General features: G+C 42.4%; 1 protein-coding gene across 1 annotated transcript; it reads right to left on the bottom strand.

Moving 5' to 3' along the window:
• Nucleotides 1-6,020: 6,020 nt before the first annotated feature.
• Nucleotides 6,021-16,494, bottom strand: LOC121570327 (zinc finger protein 2-like). Its single transcript, XM_045205696.1, has 3 exons — nt 16,460-16,494; nt 16,147-16,324; nt 6,021-6,486 (listed from the first exon to the last, which is right to left on the bottom strand). Exons 1-3 carry the CDS (start codon nt 16,460-16,462, stop codon nt 6,026-6,028), a joined length of 642 nt encoding a protein of 213 aa, XP_045061631.1. The 5' UTR covers nt 16,463-16,494; the 3' UTR covers nt 6,021-6,025.
• Between the last annotated feature and the right edge of the window lie 3,856 nt (nt 16,495-20,350).

The following is a 20,350-nucleotide window of genomic DNA, read 5'->3' on the forward strand; positions in this document are numbered from 1 at the left end:
GAAGCGTCCCATGCAGTATGTCGTTACTAGTTACCACAGCCACAAAGTCATAACCCCCCCCCATTTCTACAATTTATCTTCTAAAATTTGATTTGAACCTCAACCACACTGATAACCGTATGCCTAACCCTAAATTAAGACCAAAAAGCAAATGTTTGTTTTCATGAATTTGTCGATATAGCCAATTTTGACTTTGTGGCTGTGGTAACTACTGGAAACCCGTGTGTCCACTACAATATACGTCACTCAATAAGCATCACTTGAAAGACTCACTTCGCCATCTGCTGCCTGGAGTGGGTAACGCAATTTATAAAAAAAAAAATCACTACATAATTTGGTTTAAAATGTGTTTTCGTCTTTTTTAAGTGGAGGACCTGTTGGACTGTATATTTTGAGGGTTTCCTTAGCACTTAATGTGTTCTCTCCCAGGGGCTTGGAAGGGCACAGATGACAGACAAGTAGAATCAAGTTGAGGTGGTTTAACGCTGATTCACCTAGAGCAGGAACGGCACAGCACAGTGTATGGGCTAAGGCACTAATGGCTTGACAATTGTTTTAACCAAGAGTGTGTGTGGTTCTGAAAGTAAGATCGGACAGCCTACCTACCAACGTGGCTGTGACGTCACTAGTTTGGACAATACAGCCTAACAACGTGGCTGTGACTTCACTAGTTTGGACAATACAGCCTACCAACGTGGCTGTGACTTCACTAGTTTGGACAATACAGTCTACCAACGTGGCTGTGACTTCACTAGTTTGGACAATACAGCCTACCAACGTGGCTGTGACTTCACTAGTTTGGACAATACAGTCTACCAACGTGGCTGTGACTTCACTAGTTTGGACAACGTGGCTGTGACTTCACTAGTTTGGACAACGTGGCTGTGACTTCACTAGTTTGGACAACGTGGCTGTGACTTCACTAGTTTGGACAATACAGCCTAACAATGTGGCTGTGACGTCACTAGTTTGGACAATACAGCCTAACAATGTGGCTGTGACGTCACTAGTTTGGACAATACAGCCTAACAATGTGGCTGTGACGTCACTAGTTTGGACAATACAGCCTAACAATGTGGCTGTGACGTCACTATTGAAAGATCAACGAGATGCTGCCACACAGCACTAGAAGCAGCAGCAGTCAACTTCACCCAACTGAATAAAGTTGAAATATATATAGCTACGTCCACAAGACTCATAGCTAACAAAATACCCACATAATCTATACACTGAATGTACAAAACATTATGAATACCTGCTCCTTCCATGACATAGACTGACCAGGTGAATCAAATCAAATCAAATGTTATTGGTCACATACACATATTTAGCAGATGTTATTGCGGGTGTAGCGAAATTCTTGTGTTCCTAGCTCCAACAGTGCTGTAGTATCCAACAATTCACAACAATACACACAAATCTAAAAGGTAGAAGAACAGAATTAAGAAATATATAAATATTAGGACGAGCAATGTCGGAATGGCATTGACTAAAATACAGTAGAAAACAGGATGTCAGTGGAGGCTGCTGAGGGGAAAATGGCTCATAATAATGGCCGGAGCGGAGCATATGGAACGGCATCAAACACCTGTAAACCAAGTGTTTGATGTATTTGATACCATTCCACTGATTCCGCTCCAGTCATTACCACCAGCCCATTCTCCCCTATTAAGGTGTCACCAACCTCCTGTGCTGTATATACATATGAAATGAGTAAAGCAGTATGTAAACATTTAAAGCAGTATGTAAACATTTAAAGCAGAATGTAAACATTATTAAAGTGACTAGTGTTCCATTATTAAAGTGGCCAGTGCTTCCATGTCTATGTACATAGGGCAGCAGCCTCTATGGTGCAGGGTTGAGTAACCGGGTGGTAGCCCGCTAGTGATGGCTATTTAACAGGCTGATGGCCTTGAGATAGAAGCTGTTTTTCAGTCTCTCGGTCCCAGCTGTGATGCACCTGTGCTGACCTCGCCTTCTCGATGATAGTGGGGTGAACAGGCCGTGGCTTGGGTGGTTGATGTCCTTGATGATCTTTTTGCCCTTCCTGTGACATCGGGTGTTGTAGGTGTCCTGGAGGGCAGGCAGTGTGCCCCCGGTGATGCGTTGGGCAGACCGCACCACCCTCTGGAGAGCCCTGCGGGCGGTGCAGTTGCCGTACCAGTCGGTGATACAGCCAGACAGGATGCTTTCAATTGTGCATCTGTAAAATTTTGTGAGTGTCTTAGGGGCCAAGCCACATTTCTTCAGCCTTCTTCAGCTGTCTCGTCATTGTTGGTAATCAGGCCTACTACTGTTGTGTTGTCTGTAAACTTGATGATTGAGTTGGAGTGCTACAGGGCCATAGTCATTTAATCCAGGTGAAAGGTATGATCCCTTATTGAGGTCACTTGTTAAATCCACTAATTTAGAGCTAACTAAGTTAGTTAAACAACTACCGGTAAGCAATATTTATGACTAAAAATAGAAGAGGATTTACAATCAGAGATCTTTTGTATCAGTCCGTTTAGGTGTCATATCATCAATATACTTTGTTAGATTTGTTGGAAAATATATATTGTGCAACCTGCCCTTTAAGATACTGTTGCCTCTATGCAGATGTAGTAGGAATAAACAAGATAAGAAATACTGTAATACATTGTTGTTTGTTCTCCTGGGGTTTATTATGGATCCCCATTAGTTCCTGCCAAGGCAGAGCTACTCTTCCTGGGGTTTATTATGGGTCCCCATTAGTTCCTGCCAAGGCAGAGCTACTCTTCCTGGGGTTTATTATGGGTCCCCATTAGTTCCTGCCAAGGCAGAGCTACTCTTCCTGGGGTTTATTATGGGTCCCCATTAGTTCCTGCCAAGGCAGCGGCTACTCTTCCTGGGGTTTATTATGGATCCCCATTAGTTCCTGCCAAGGCAGCGGCTACTCTTCCTGGGGTTTATTATGGATCCCCATTAGTTCCTGCCAAGGCAGCAGCTACTCTTTCTGGGGTCCAGACACATTAAGACACATTTGTATTTGTATTTATTAGGGATCCTCATTAGATGCTATGAAAAGATAAAAACGACATGCCACATCACAAAAATAAACTAACAAAATTAAACAGTACATCACCACTACATCACCACTACATCACCGCTACGTCACCACTACATCACCGCTACATCACCACTACATCACCACTACGTCACCGCTACATCACCGCTACATCACCACTACATCACCGCTACATCACTGCTACGTCACCACTACGTCACCGCTACGTCACCGCTACATCACCGCTACATCACCACTACATCACCGCTACATCACTGCTACGTCACCACTACGTCACCGCCACATCACCGCTACGTCACCGCTACATCACCGCTACATAACCACTACATCACCACTACATCATCACCGCTACATCACCACTACATCACCACTACATCATCACCGCTACATCACCGCTACATCACCACTACATCACCACTACATCACCGCTACATCACCACTACGTCACCACTACGTCACCGCTACGTCACCGCCACATCACCGCTACGTCACCGCTACGTCACCGCTACATCACCACTACATCATCACCGCTACATCACCACTACATCACCACTGCATCATCACCGCTACATCACCGCTACATCACTGCTACATAACCACTACATCACCACTACATCATCACCACTACATCACCGCTACATCACCACTACATATCCACAGCACAACATGTATAATACCACCATACAACAATATTACAATGTACGTGTGTGTGTGTGTGTGTGATCATGTGTGTGTCTTCACAGTCCGTGCTGTTCCATTTAAATCAGATTTTACTGCTAACATGAGTTACTTGACGTGGAATAGAGTTCCATGTCGTCATGGCTCTGTGTAGTACTGTGTGTTTCCCGGTGTCTGTTTCTGAACTTGGGGACTGTGAAGAGACCTCTGCTGGCATCTTCTTATGGGGTATGTATGGGCGTCTGAGCTGTGTGCTAGTCGTTTGAACAGTCAGCTCTGTACTTCGAACATGTCAATACCTCTCACAAAGGACAAGTAGTGAAGCAGTCAATCTCTCCTCTACTTTGAGCCAGCATGTTATTGATGTTAGCTATCTGTGTACATTTAAGGGCCATCCGTGCTGCTCTTTATTACAGACAGAATTCTCCACATCTCAGCTACCATTACGGTTCACAATCCAGGGTTACAACAAGCAGTTTAGTCTCTTCAACTTGCTCATACTAAGCGCCACACTGTAAGATGTGACCATACTATTCCCTTAAAGCCACTCTGTAAGATGTGACCATACTATTCCCTTAAAGTCACTCTGTAAGATGTGATCATACTATTCCCTTAAAGCCACTCTGTAAGATGTGACCATACTATTCCCTTAAAGCCACTCTGTAAGATGTGACCATACTATTCCCTTAAAGCCACTCTAAGATGTGACATGTAACGAATACATTTGTGACAATTTGTTTTATATATATGTTTTAATAGTGCTAAATAGTTTTCCAAATCTGATTTTTTATAAATTAAAAAGGGGCTTATTAAAAAAAGGGGCTTATTGAAAAAAAAGGGGCTTCAGTAGCCTTTTGTCGCTGTTGAAGAAGCCTCCCGTCCCGTCACGCAAGAAGTATCACCTGAAAGTCTCACATCGCCATCTGCTGACTGGAGTGGGTAACACAGATTGGAAAAAATCCACATTACAATGTTTATTCTGGCAAACACAGTCATAAGAATTAATTTAAAAACAACCAGATGTTATGTTCTGTCTTACTTCTTACAGCCAACACTTTCCTCCAGGGCTGACCTCCCCATTAGACACGATTAGGTGACAGATTGACGAGGCTGGCATATTCCGAGCTAAATTGACCAAGGCTCATCGCTAACAACACACAATAACACCTCACATAATTCTGGCCAAAAACAATGAAAACGTATCTCACCCAGTGGCATGTGGGCTATTTAGGTGAGTGTTGATGTTGCCACATGACGCAGTGCCCACTTACCCAAAGGCAACGTGGACAGATAGGGCTTTACCTGTGTAGAGCACATGCCCCTTCGCCCTTCCAGTGGTGGTATAATTTGTATTCATTTTTTTGTCTTCAAGTCGTCGTTAAATTCGCTACATTGATTTGTATTTTCCTTCAACTTTCCAAAGAGGAAACAGCACAGAAATGCCTCGTCTGCATTTATCTACCACTATGTGTAGCCATTAGCGATGATGCTAATGACAACCACCCTCTGATCGACGGAAAGGTTTTCCCAAAAACCTTGTCAATGAAATGTTAACTACTATCTGTTCACACTATTCCCTTAAAGCCACACTCTGTAAGATACATATCTAAACAATTACGCATATGCGTCACATTGAAATAGCACTTGACATACACACACGCACACACACAAAAACACACAGAAACCACAGTGAGAGTAAAAAATTACTATTTAATCAGCGTGTACATTGAATCTGATACTCCATATTATAGTCTGTGTTAACCAGGTAAGCCAGTTGAGAACAAGTTCTCATTTACAACTGCGACCTGGCCAAGATAAAGCAAAGCAGTGCGATTAAAAACAGCAACACAGAGTTACATATGGGGTAAACAAAACAAAGTCAAAAATACAACATAAAATATATATACAGTGTGTGCGAATGTAGCAAGTTATGGAGGTAAGGCAATAAATAGGCCATAGTGCAAAATAGTTACAATTTCTTATTAACACTGGAATGATAGATGTGCTAAAGTTGATGTGCAAATAGAGATACTGGGGTGCAAATTAGCAAAATAAATAACAATATGGGGATGAGGTAGTTGGATGGGCTAATTACAGATGGGCTGTGTACAGGTGCAGTGATCGGTAAGCTGCTCTGACAACTGACGCCTAAAGTTAGTGAGGGAGATAAGAGTCTCCAGCTTCAGAGATTTTTGCAGTTCGTTCCAGTCATTGGCAGCAGAGAACTGGAAGGAATGGCGGCCAAAGGAGGTGTTGGCTTTGGGGATGACCAGTGAGATATACCTGCTGCTGGAGCGCAGACTACGGGTGGGTGTTGCTATGCCTTTTCAGGTTCTCTAACTGGGTAAAACTCTTTCCACATTGGGAGCATTTGAAAGGCTTCTCACCTGTATGTGTTCGCTCATGCTTTTTCAGTGTCCCTAAATAGGTAAAACACTTTCCACACAGGGAGCAGTGGAAAGGCTTCTCTCCTGTGTGTATTCTCTCATGCATTTTCAAGTTCCCTAACCAGGCAAAACTTTTTCCACACTGGAAGCAGTGGTAAGGCTTCTCCCCTGTGTGTATTCGCTCATGAGATTTCAGGTTTCCTAACTGGTTAAAACTCTGTCCACACTGGGCGCAATGGTATGGCTTATCTCCTGTGTGTGTCCTCTCATGTCTTTTCAGGTTAGATAAGCAGGTAAAACGGTTTCCAAACTGGGAGCAGAGGTGTCGTCTTGCTGGTTTGGACATCTCTGGTTCCTCCGAGTTTGGTCTTTCTCCTGCCAAAGACAGTATTTATTTAAAGAGAGACCTGAATGAAACCTCCACATGATACAACTGTCTTGCTATGAGGTTGAATCCTAATCAGACCCCTCAATAACCTGAGGCCAGTTTTAACAATCTTGGTGTGATTTTAAAACAAATTATGTTGTAGAGCTTCCTGGTAATTACTAACCCTAACCAAACTGGCAAGTGTCTTCACTGACATTTCCAACCTCTCCCTGACCGAGTCTGTAATACCTACATGTTTCAAACAGACCACCATAGTCCATGTGCCCAAGAAAGTGAAGGTAACCTGCCTAAATGACTTCCACTCCATAGCACTCACGTCAGTAGCCATGAAGTGCTTTGAAAGGCTGGTCATGGCTCACATCAACACAATCATGCCGGAAACCCTAGACCCATTCCAATTCGCATACCGCCCCAACAGATCCACAGATGACTCAATCGCACTCCACACTGCCCTTTCCCGCCTGGACAACAGGAACACCTTTGTGAGAATGCTGTTCATTGACTACAGCTCAGCATTCAACACCATAGTGCCCACAAAGCTCATCACTAAACTAAGGACCCTGGGACTAAACACCTCCCTCTGCAACTGGATCCTGGACTTCCTGACGGGCCGCCCCTAGGTGGTAAGGGTAGGCAACAACACATCACGGGGGCCCCTCAGGGGTGCGTGCTCAGTCCCCTCCTGTACTCCCTGTTCACCCACGACTGCGTGGCCAAGCACGACTCAAACACCATCATTAAGTTTGCTGACGACACAACGGTGGTAGGCCTGATCACCGACAACGATGAGACAGCCTATAGGGAGGAGGTCAGAGACCTGGCAGTGTGGTGCCAGGACAACAACCTCTCCCTCAATGTGATCAAGACAAAGGAGCTGATCGTGGACTATAGGAAAAGGAGGGCCGAACAGGCCCCCATTAACATCGACGGGGCTGAAGTGGAGCGTGTCGAGAGTTTCAAGTTCTTTGGTGTCCACATCACCAACAAACTATCATGGTCCAAACACACCAAGACATGGTGCCATCTTCACGACAACACCTTTTCCCCCTCAGGAGACTGAAAAGATTTGGCATGGGTCCCCAGATCCTCAAAAGGTTCTACAGCTGCACCATCGAGAGCATCCTGACCGGTTGCATCACCGCCTGGTATGGCAACTGCTCGGCATCTGACCGTAAGGTGCTACAGAGGGTAGTGCCTACGGCCCAGTACATCACTGGGGCCAAGCTTCCTGCCATCCAGGACCTCTATACCAGGCGGTGTCAAAGGAAGGCCCAAAAAATTGTCAAAGACTCCAGCCACCCTAGTCATAGACTGTTCTCTCTGCTACCGCACGGCAAGCGGTACCGGATCACCAAGTCTAGGAAAAAAATGTGTCTTAACAGTTTCTACCCCCAAGCCATAAGACTCTTGAACAGTTAATCAAATTGCTACCTGGACTATTTGCATTGTTCCCACCCCCATTTTTACGCTGCTGCTACTCTCTGTTTATTATCTATGCATAGTCACTTTACAAATGAATTACCTCGACTAACCTGTACCCCCGCATATTGACTCAGTACCGGTGTATAATAGCCTAGTTATCGTTATGTAATTTTCTTGTGTTACTTTTTGATTTGATTTGATTTTTTTTACTTTATATTATTTAGGAAATATTTTCGTAACTTTATTTCTTGAACTGCATTGTTGGTTAAGGGCTTGTAAGTAAGCATTTCACGGTAAGGTCTACACCTCTTGTATTCAGCACATGTGAAAAATAAAATTTGATTTGATAATATGTTTACATTACTTATTTTATTCATAAGTCAGAACACAAACAACTAGGACACTCAAGACACAGACGTCGCAGGATTTCTATCGAGCAGGCGGTTCTAAATATATAACTTTCATAGATGTACGATAGCGAACGCGACCTACACACTTCCTTAAACCTCAAAGAAGTAAAGAAGTCATTTTGTGTGGATGTGTAAAACACAGAGCACATCAGTAGAATCAAGATAAAGCCTTTTCACAGCACATCAGTAGAATCAAGATAAAGCCTTTTCACAGCACATCAGTAGAATCAAGATAAAGCCTTTTCACAGCACATCAGTAGAGTCAAGATAAAGCCTTTTCACAGCACATCAGTAGAATCAAGATAAAGCCTTTTCACAGCACATCAGTAGAATCAAGATAAAGCCTTTTCACAGCACATCAGTAGAATCAAGATAAAGCCTTTTCACAGACATCAGTAGAATCAAGATAAAGCCTTTTCACAGCACATCAGTAGAATCAAGATAAAGCCTTTTCACAGCACATCAGTAGAATCAAGATAAAGCCTTTTCACAGCACATCAGTAGAATCAAGATAAAGCCTTTTCACAGCACATCAGTAGAATCAAGATAAAGCCTTTTCACAGCACATCAGTAGAATCAAGATAAAGCCTTTTCACAGCACATCAGTAGAATCAAGATAAAGCCTTTTCACAGCACATCAGTAGAATCAAGATAAAAAGCGCCCTTTTCACAGCACATCTCCCCGTTGTCCATAGATTCGACACGCTGTTTCAATGGCCACATTTTTTTTATTTAGAAGTTCACAAAGTTAATATTTTCACTATCACTAATGTCATGATATTTTGGGTAAAGTAAAAAAAAAGAATGTGAAACATTTTGGGGTATTTGTTCCTTAAACTGATAGTAACTAATTATATATAGTAAGTCTGTATGTATAGCCATCTTATCAAGTCTGAAAAGGCTTGTTCATTCACGTCATGAATTCACTATGACATCATATGTTCCTATAACTGATAGTACTGAACACAAACGCAACATCTAAAGTGTTGGTCCCATGTTTCATGAGCTGAAATAAAAGATCCCAGAATTTTTCCCTGCGCACAAAAAGCTTATTTCTCTCAAAATGTTGTGCACAAATTTGTTTACATCCCTGTTAGTGAGCATTTTATCCTTTTGTCAAGATAATCCATCCACCTGACAGGTGTGGCATATCAAGAAGCTGATTAAACAGCTTGATCATTACACAGGTGCTGGGGACAATAAAAGGCCACTAAAATGTGCGGTTTTGTCACACAACACAATGCCACAGATGTCTCAGAGGGAGTGATTGGCTGACTGCAGTCCACTGGAGCTGTCGACAGGCCATTTAATGTTCATTTCTCTACCATAAGCCGCCTCCAATGTTGTTTTAGAGAATTTGGCAGTACGTCCAACCGGCCTCACAACCACAGACCTTGCGTAACCATGACTGCCCAGGACCTCCACATCTGGCTTCTTCACCTGCGGGATCGTCTGAGACCAGCCACCGGACAGCTGATGAAACTGAGGAGTATTTCTGTCTGTAATAAATACCTTTTGTGGGGAAAAACTCATTCTCATTGGCTGGGCCTGGCTCCCCAGTGGGTGGGCCTATGCCCTCCCAGGCCAACCCATGGCTCCGCCCCTGCCCATTCATGTGAAGTCCATAGATTAGGCCCTCATTTATTTATTTACAGTGACTGATTTCCTTAAATGAACTGTAAATCGTTGGAATTGTTGCATGTTGCGTTTATATTTTAGTTCAGTATATATAGCCATATTATAAAGTCTGAAAAGGCTTGTTCATTCACATCATGAATTCACTATGACATATTTGTTTCATTCTACTTTTATTATGTAATAGATCCTATGGGTTGAAAAGTGTTTCATTCTACTTTTATTATGTAATAGATCCTATGGGTTGAAAAGTGCTTTATTCTACTTTTATTATGTAATAGATCCTATGGGTTGAAAAGTGTTTTATTCTACTTTTATTATGTAATAGATCCTATGGGTTGAAAAGTGCTTTATTCTACTTTTATTATGTAATAGATCCTATGGGTTGAAAAGTGTTTCATTCTACTTTTATTATGTAATAGATCCTATGGGTTGAAAAGTGCTTTATTCTACTTTTATTATGTAATAGATCCTATGGGTTGAAAAGTGTTTCATTCTACTTTTATTATGTAATAGATCCTATGGGTTGAAAAGTGTTTCATTCTACTTTTATTATGTAATAGATCCTATGGGTTGAAAAGTGTTTTATGATACTTTTATAATGAAATCACAACATGCCGCATTACACATCTCTTGAACAGAGATGCCTTTGAAAAATGCCTAAGATATACCAGTCTATCTTCTGCTGGTTGTCCTGGTAACAGATACCAGTATATATTCATGTCAACTAACAGAACTCTGCTGGTTGTCCTGGTAACAGATACCAGTCTATCTTCATGTCAACTAACAGAACTCTGCTGGTTGTCCTGGTAAAAGATACCAGTCTATCTTCATGTCAACTAACAGAACTCTGCTGGTTGTCCTGGTAACAGATACCAGTCTATCTTCATGTCAACTAACAGAACTCTGCTGGTTGTCCTGGTAACAGATACCAGTCTATCTTCATGTCAACTAACAGAACTCTGCTGGTTGTCCTGGTAACAGATACCAGTCTATCTTCATGTCAACTAACAGAACTCTGCTGGTTGTCCTGGTAACAGATACCAGTCTATCTTCATGTCAACTAACAGAACTCTGCTGGTTGTCCTGGTAACAGATACCAGTCTATCTTCATGTCAACTAACAGAACTCTGCTGGTTGTCCTGGTAACAGATACCAGTCTATCTTCATGTCAACTAACAGAACTCTGCTGGTTGTCCTGGTAACAGATACCAGTCTATCTTCATGTCAACTAACAGAACTGTTTACTGTGGTGGAAATATACCAGTCTATCTTCATGTCAACTAACAGAACTCTGCTGGTTGTCCTGGTAACAGATACCAGTCTATCTTCATGTCAACTAACAGAACTCTGCTGGTTGTCCTGGTAACAGATACCAGTCTATCTTCATGTCAACTAACAGAACTCTGCTGGTTGTCCTGGTAACAGATACCAGTCTATCTTCATGTCAACTAACAGAACTGTTTACTGTGGTGGAAATATACCAGTCTATCTTCATGTCAACTAACAGAACTCTGCTGGTTGTCCTGGTAACAGATACCAGTCTATCTTCATGTCAACTAACAGAACTCTGCTGGTTGTCCTGGTAACAGATACCAGTCTATCTTCATGTCAACTAACAGAACTCTGCTGGTTGTCCTGGTAACAGATACCAGTCTATCTTCATGTCAACTAACAGAACTCTGCTGGTTGTCCTGGTAACAGATACCAGTCTATCTTCATGTCAACTAACAGAACTCTGCTGGTTGTCCTGGTAACAGATACCAGTCTATCTTCATGTCAACTAACAGAACTCTGCTGGTTGTCCTGGTAACAGATACCAGTCTATCTTCATGTCAACTAACAGAACTCTGCTGGCTGTCCTGGTAACAGATACCAGTCTATCTTCATGTCAACTAACAGAAATCTGCTGGTTGTCCTGGTAACAGATACCAGTCTATCGTCATGTCAACTAACAGAACTCTGCTGGTTGTCCTGGTAACAGATACCAGTCTATCTTCATGTCAACTAACAGAACTCTGCTGGTTGTCCTGGTAACAGATACCAGTCTATCGTCATGTCAACTAACAGAACTCTGCTGGTTGTCCTGGTAACAGATACCAGTCTATCTTCATGTCAACTAACAAAACTCTGCTGGTTGTCCTGGTAACAGATACCAGTCTATCGTCATGTCAACTAACAGAACTCTGCTGGTTGTCCTGGTAACAGATACCAGTATATATTCATGTCAACTAACAGAAATCTGCTGGTTGTCCTGGTAACAGATACCAGTATATATTCATGTCAACTAACAGAACTCTGCTGGTTGTCCTGGTAACAGATACCAGTATATATTCATGTCAACTAACAGAACTCTGCTGGTTGTCCTGGTAACAGATACCAGTATATCTTCATGTCAACTAACAGAACTCTGCTGGTTGTCCTGGTAACAGATACCAGTATATATTCATGTCAACTAACAAAACTCTGCTGGTTGTCCTGGTAACAGATACCAGTATATATTCATGTCAACTAACAGAACTCTGCTGGTTGTCCTGGTAACAGATACCAGTATATATTCATGTCAACTAACAGAACTCTGCTGGTTGTCCTGGTAACAGATACCAGTATATATTCATGTCAACTAACAGAACTCTGCTGGTTGTCCTGGTAACAGATACCAGTCTATCTTCATGTCAACTAACAGAACTCTGCTGGTTGTCCTGGTAACAGATACCAGTCTATCTTCATGTCAACTAACAGAACTCTGCTGGTTGTCCTGGTAACAGATACCAGTGTCTCTTCATGTCAACTAACAGAACTCTGCTGGTTGTCCTGGTAACAGATACCAGTCTATCTTCATGTCAACTAACAGAACTCTGCTGGTTGTCCTGGTAACAGATACCAGTCTATCTTCATGTCAACTAACAGAACTCTGCTGGTTGTCCTGGTAATAGATACCAGTCTATCTTCATGTCAACTAACAGAACTCTGCTGGTTGTCCTGGTAACAGATACCAGTCTATCTTCATGTCAACTAACAGAACTCTGCTGGTTGTCCTGGTAACAGATACCAGTGTCTCTTCATGTCAACTAACAGACCTCTGCTGGTTGTCCTGGTAACAGATACCAGTCTATCTTCATGTCAACTAACAGAACTCTGCTGGCTGTCCTGGTAACAGATACCAGTCTATCTTCATGTCAACTAACAGAACTCTGCTGGTTGTCCTGGTAACAGATACCAGTCTATCTTCATGTCAACTAACAGAACTCTGCTTGTTGTCCTGGTAACAGATACCAGTCTATCTTCATGTCAACTAACAGAACTCTGCTGGCTGTCCTGGTAACAGATACCAGTCTATCTTCATGTCAACTAACAGAACTCTGCTGGTTGTCCTGGTAACAGATACCAGTCTATCTTCATGTCAACTAACAGAACTCTGCTGGTTGTCCTGGTAACAGATACCAGTCTATCTTCATGTCAACTAACAGAACTCTGCTGGCTGTCCTGGTAACAGATACCAGTCTATCTTCATGTCAACTAACAGAACTCTGCTGGCTGTCCTGGTAACAGATACCAGTCTATCTTCATGTCAACTAACAGAAATCTGCTGGTTGTCCTGGTAACAGATACCAGTCTATCGTCATGTCAACTAACAGAACTCTGCTGGTTGTCCTGGTAACAGATACCAGTCTATCTTCATGTCAACTAACAGAACTCTGCTGGTTGTCCTGGTAACAGATACCAGTCTATCGTCATGTCAACTAACAGAACTCTGCTGGTTGTCCTGGTAACAGATACCAGTATATATTCATGTCAACTAACATAAATCTGCTGGTTGTCCTGGTAACAGATACCAGTATATATTCATGTCAACTAACAGAACTCTGCTGGTTGTCCTGGTAACAGATACCAGTATATATTCATGTCAACTAACAGAACTCTGCTGGTTGTCCTGGTAACAGATACCAGTATATATTCATGTCAACTAACAGAACTCTGCTGGTTGTCCTGGTAACAGATACCAGTATATATTCATGTCAACTAACAGAACTCTGCTGGTTGTCCTGGTAACAGATACCAGTCTATCTTCATGTCAACTAACAGAACTCTGCTGGTTGTCCTGGTAACAGATACCAGTCTATCTTCATGTCAACTAACAGAACTCTGCTGGTTGTCCTGGTAACAGATACCAGTGTCTCTTCATGTCAACTAACAGAACTCTGCTGGTTGTCCTGGTAACAGATACCAGTCTATCTTCATGTCAACTAACAGAACTCTGCTGGTTGTCCTGGTAACAGATACCAGTCTATCTTCATGTCAACTAACAGAACTCTGCTTGTTGTCCTGGTAACAGATACCAGTCTATCTTCATGTCAACTAACAGAACTCTGCTGGTTGTCCTGGTAACAGATACCAGTCTATCTTCATGTCAACTAACAGAACTCTGCTGGTTGTCCTGGTAACAGATACCAGTCTATCTTCATGTCAACTAACAGAACTCTGCTGGTTGTCCTGGTAACAGATACCAGTCTATCTTCATGTCAACTAACAGAACTCTGCTGGCTGTCCTGGTAACAGATACCAGTCTATCTTCATGTCAACTAACAGAACTCTGCTGGCTGTCCTGGTAACAGATACCAGTCTATCTTCATGTCAACTAACAGAACTCTGCTCATTGTCCTGGTAACAGATACCAGTCTATCTTCATGTCAACTAACAGAACTCTGCTGGTTGTCCTGGTAACAGATACCAGTCTATCTTCATGTCAACTAACAGAACTCTGCTGGTTGTCCTGGTAACAGATACCAGTGTCTCTTCATGTCAACTAACAGAACTCTGCTGGCTGTCCTGGTAACAGATACCAGTCTATCTTCATGTCAACTAACAGAACTCTGCTGGTTGTCCTGGTAACAGATACCAGTCTATCTTCATGTCAACTAACAGAACTTTGCTGGCTGTCCTGGTAACAGATACCAGTCTATCTTCATGTCAACTAACAGAACTCTGCTGGTTGTCCTGGTAACAGATACCAGTCTATTTTCATGTCAACTAACAGAACTCTGCTGGTTGTCCTGGTAACAGATACCAGTCTATCTTCATGTCAACTAACAGAACGCTGCTGGCTGTCCTGGTAACAGATACCAGTCTATCTTCATGTCAACTAACAGAACTCTGCTGGTTGTCCTGGTAACAGATACCAGTCTATCTTCATGTCAACTAACAGAACTCTGCTTGTTGTCCTGGTAACAGATACCAGTCTATCTTCATGTCAACTAACAGAACTCTGCTGGTTGTCCTGGTAACAGATACCAGTCTATCTTCATGTCAACTAACAGAACTCTGCTGGTTGTCCTGGTAACAGATACCAGTCTATCTTCATGTCAACTAACAGAACTCTGCTGGTTGTCCTGGTAACAGATACCAGTCTATCTTCATGTCAACTAACAGAACTCTGCTGGCTGTCCTGGTAACAGATACCAGTCTATCTTCATGTCAACTAACAGAACTCTGCTGGCTGTCCTGGTAACAGATACCAGTCTATCTTCATGTCAACTAACAGAACTCTGCTCGTTGTCCTGGTAACAGATACCAGTCTATCTTCATGTCAACTAACAGAACTCTGCTGGTTGTCCTGGTAACAGATACCAGTCTATCTTCATGTCAACTAACAGAACTCTGCTGGTTGTCCTGGTAACAGATACCAGTCTATCTTCATGTCAACTAACAGAACTCTGCTGGCTGTCCTAGTAACAGATACCAGTCTATCTTCATGTCAACTAACAGAACTCTGCTGGTTGTCCTGGTAACAGATACCAGTCTATCTTCATGTCAACTAACAGAACTCTGCTGGTTGTCCTGGTAACAGATACCAGTGTCTCTTCATGTCAACTAACAGAACTCTGCTGGTTGTCCTGGTAACAGATACCAGTCTATCTTCATGTCAACTAACAGAACTCTGCTGGCTGTCCTCGTAACAGATACCAGTCTATCTTCATGTCAACTAACAGAACTCTGCTGGTTGTCCTGGTAACAGATACCAGTCTATCTTCATGTCAACTAACAGAACTCTGCTGGTTGTCCTGGTAACAGATACCAGTATATCTTCATGTCAACTAACAGAACTCTGCTGGTTGTCCTGGTAACAGATACCAGTGGGCAGATCTATTTTATTTGTTCAAACTAAACTACAGCACTTACTTTTATGAGTCAGATCTGCTCCTTTCTTCTCTTCTCCTCCTCTCACAGTTCCACTCAGCCCCGTTGTTTTCCTGCAGTCCACCAGCCGCACAGACAACCTCTTCAGACCCAGCAGTAAGGTGCTACTGGGAGAGGTACGACACGGGGACTCTGGGAGGGCGGAAGGGCTAGCGTTGTCCTGGTAACCATAAAGAGGGGACACAGACACATATCATTATGGATGCTGATGTCACTGTTGTCATAAAGTGCTTTACAGAAACCCAGCCCAGACCCCGATAGAGCAAGCTGTATGCTAGACCAGACCAAGCTGTACCATCTGGTGTTCTGATCTGGAGAGACTCTTCTCTGCCTCGTCAGTATCAGGATGTGGTTGAGGCTCCCCAGAGGATCCATGATAGTCGTGTCTCTCTCCTGTGTGAACGAGAACATCAAACAGATGGTAAACTTATTATCTTCTAAATAGGGCCTAAAATGGCAACTTGTATCATGATTTTTTAAAATATTGTTTGTGATGCAAATGTAAAAAGGGTCATTCCACTAAATGGGGGCTTCTTGCGTCCCTCTGATATTTGAAGTAGAAATTATGCACACACATTTTATTTTAAAAGCCTGTTATATTCGATGAAGTGCACTTTAATGTAGACCACATGGAGAATTCAATAAAACTAATTTAAAAGTCCAAAAATATATGTACCAATGGCAGATTGAACCTTTAACAATTCCTACAGAACTGAACAACATATTCAAGTGCAGAACTTCGGTAGAATGTCCCTTAAAAACACACATTAGTTCAAGAACTGCATAGTTTGTGCCCCTGTTTTTAAGACAGTACTCACTGGTGTTAATCAGATCTTCAGTCTCGTCTTCCTCCTTTTTCACTCCCAAAACGTCCTCCTCCTCTTTTATTGAGATAGCCTCGTCTTCCTCTTTCACTCCAAAAGGTTGTTCTTCTTCTTGAAATATGCTGGCATCTTCCTCCTTTTTGATTCCGAAAGCTTCTACCTCCTCCTCTTCCCCTCTGACAACCTCTTTCCCATCTTCCTCTTTCACTACAAAAGGTTCTTTCTCTTCTTTCACTGTAATATCCTCCTCTTCTTTTTTTAATGAGATTTCCTCCTTTTTTCATTCTAGAAGTTTCTTCCTTTCACTGTAATATCCTCCACGTATTATTATACTTTAATGTTCAGCCCCAGAGCTTCTTTCTCCGACTAGCTTAGTGAGCTAAGGGGATGTTAGCTAGCTAGATAGTTAGCATTAGCCTACTAAGGTATCAATTTAACACATTTGCTAATTTAACAAGCTAATTACGTTTAAGTTAACTAATAGATACGTAAACAGAATTACGTTAATATACACAAGATAGGTCTAAAGAGCTTCAACGTTTCGGTTTTATGTTCGCTAAAAAGCTACCGAGGTGGTTGAATAAGTAGCCTGTTGACTCTTTTGAGAAGAAACCTCCACTAGATTAAACCTCACACAAGAAGCATCGTCTGAAAGCCTCACATCGCCATCTGTTGACCGGAGTGGGTAACGCAGATTGGAAAAAATATATATATACATTCATTACATTGTTTAATCTGGCAAACAACGTCATAAGAAGTCATTTAAAAACAACCAGATGTTATGTTCTCTCTTACTTCTTACAGCCAATACTTTCCTCCAGGGCTGACCTGGCCATTAGGCAGGATTAGGTGACAGATTGACGAGGGTGGCATATTCCGAGCTAAATTGACCAAGACGCAGCGCCAACAACACATACTAAACCCTCACATAATTCTGCCGAAAATCAATGAAAACGTATCTCACCCAGTGGCATATTGGCTATTTAGGTGATTGTTTTTGACGCCACATGAAGCAATATCCACTTACCCAAAGGCAACGCGGACAGATGGGACTTTACCTGTGTAGAGCACATGCCCCTTTGCCGTTCCAGTCTCTAAAAGTGCCCCTTTGGGTGGTGTTATAATTCATATAAATGTTTTGTCTTAGTTGTTCTTAACCCACTGCCCGCAAGTCGTCGTTAAATTTGCCTGAGTGATTTGTATTGTCCATCAACTTTCTGAAGAGGAAACGCCCGTCTGAGTGTGTGCGTTTATCTACCACCATGTCTAGCCGTTAGCGGTGATGCGAATGACAACCACCCCTGTTTTGACAACCACCCCTGTTTTCAATACTTTTTGCACCCCTCAACCTTGCAAGAATAACGGCACAGAGCCTTTTTCTATAAATTATAATAAATGTTTTATGAAGATTGTAGATGGATCTTAGACCATACATAATCCAACCATATCGTTGATATCATTCGGTCTGCGCTTACGTACTGCCCTCTTCAATTCAAACCACAGGTTCTCAATGGGGTTCGGGTCCTGAGACGGAGATGGTCATTGCAAAATGTTGGTTTTGTGATCAAATGAACCAGTTCTTTGTGGATTTTGATGTGTGCTTAGGGGGGGGTCCTCTCGTCTATCTGGAAGATCCAATTTCTGGCCAAGTTTCAGCCTCCTGGCAGAGGCAACCGGATTTTGGGCAAACATTTCCTGGTACTTGGTAGATGTTCATGATGCTGTTGACCTTAACGACGGCCTTAGGACCAGTGGGAGCGAAACATCCCCATAACATCAAATATCCACCACCGTATTATACAGTAGGTTTGAGGTTCATCTATCTTTCCAAGCCAAACCCCAAACGCTAGCGTGTCTAGCCAAAGACATTCTATCTTTGGTTCATGTCACCATATTACCAGGTTCCAATTTCAAGTGCCAAACCCACCATTTAGCTCCAGGTGTTTACATGTGTTGGTTACTCTCACTAAAGGCCTATTGGTATGGGGGTGGTCTAACTGTATATTGGTATGGGGGTGGTCTAACTGTATATTGGTATGGGGGTGGTCTAACTGTATATTGGTATGGGGGTGGTCTAACTGTATATTGGTATGGGGGTGGTCTAACTGTATATTGGTATGGGGGTGGTCTAACTGTATATTGGTATGGGGGGTGGTCTAACTGTATATTGGTATGGGGGTGGTCTAACTGTATATTGGTATGGGGGTGGTCTAACTGTATATTGGTATGGGTGTGGTCTAACTGTATATTGGTATGGGGGTGGTCTAACTGTATATTGGTATGGGGGTGGTCTAACTATATATTGGTATGGGGGGTGGTCTAACTGTATATTGGTATGGGGGGTGGTCTAACTGTATATTGGTATGGGTGTGGTCTAACTGTATATTGGTATGGGGGTGGTCTAACTGTATATTGGTATGGGGGTGGTCTAACTGTATATTGGTATGGGGGTGGTCTAACTGTATATTGGTATGGGGGTGGTCTAACTGTATATTGGTATGGGGGTGGTCTAACTGTATATTGGTATGGGGGTGGTCTAACTGTATATTGGTATGGGGGTGGTCTAACTGTATATTGGTATGGGGGTGGTCTAACTGTATATTGGTATGGGGGTGGTCTAACTGTATATTGGTATGGGTGTGGTCTAACTGTATATTGGTATGGGTGTGGTCTAACTGTATATTGGTATGGGTGTGGTCTAACTGTATATTGGTATGGGTGTGGTCTAACTGTATATTAAGAGAATTGGTGACCCCAAGATGACCAAGTTCTGGAATTCTCCAACTGTGGCTCTAGAACCTTTCTTTTTTTTTTTTTGCCTCCAGAACCATCTTCCTCACTGTGTGTCTGGGGACAAGATACACTTGCGTCCTGTAAACCAGGCAAGTTTACCAGTTTGTTCCAGTGGTTTTAAACTTCTTCATTATTGCCCTAGCTATTGTATTATTCCCATTGCCTGATGTATGAAGGTCAACAACCATTTGTCTCTTTTTCGTTTCGAGAGTTATTTTGCCTTTCCCCATGCACTCACTACTGTAGGTCGCTCTGGATAAGAGCGTCTGCTAAATCACTGAAAATGTAAATGTGATGGATGACAAATGGATTTTAAATGCGTTGCCTAACTTTTATACCCCAGTGGCACAGGAAGCCATGAACGGTAAAAAAAAAAAGTAGAATGTTGTGGTGGAAATTCAACACCAGGGACACCTGAAGTCAATATTAAATGAATCACTCTTTATTATCAGTTAACTGGGGAGATTCACAAACTCAATCCAAACTTGATGAAAACTCTGACAAGGGCGTTCCCTTTCAGCCCTTATATACAGCTACACAAACAAGTCATTTAAGCATGATTTACATGA

This window comes from Coregonus clupeaformis, chromosome 20 (genome assembly GCF_020615455.1).
Source record: "Coregonus clupeaformis isolate EN_2021a chromosome 20, ASM2061545v1, whole genome shotgun sequence".
NCBI classification, from domain to species: Eukaryota; Metazoa; Chordata; class Actinopteri; order Salmoniformes; family Salmonidae; genus Coregonus; species Coregonus clupeaformis.

What these genes read in the sequence shown, in the direction of transcription:
- LOC121570327 (XM_045205696.1), bottom strand. An exon ending in AGCAGATCTGACTCATAAAA is followed by an intron (nt 6,487 to 16,146) that starts GTAAGTGCTGTA and finishes TGTCTTTGGCAG; the next exon opens with GAGAAAGACCAAACTCGGAG.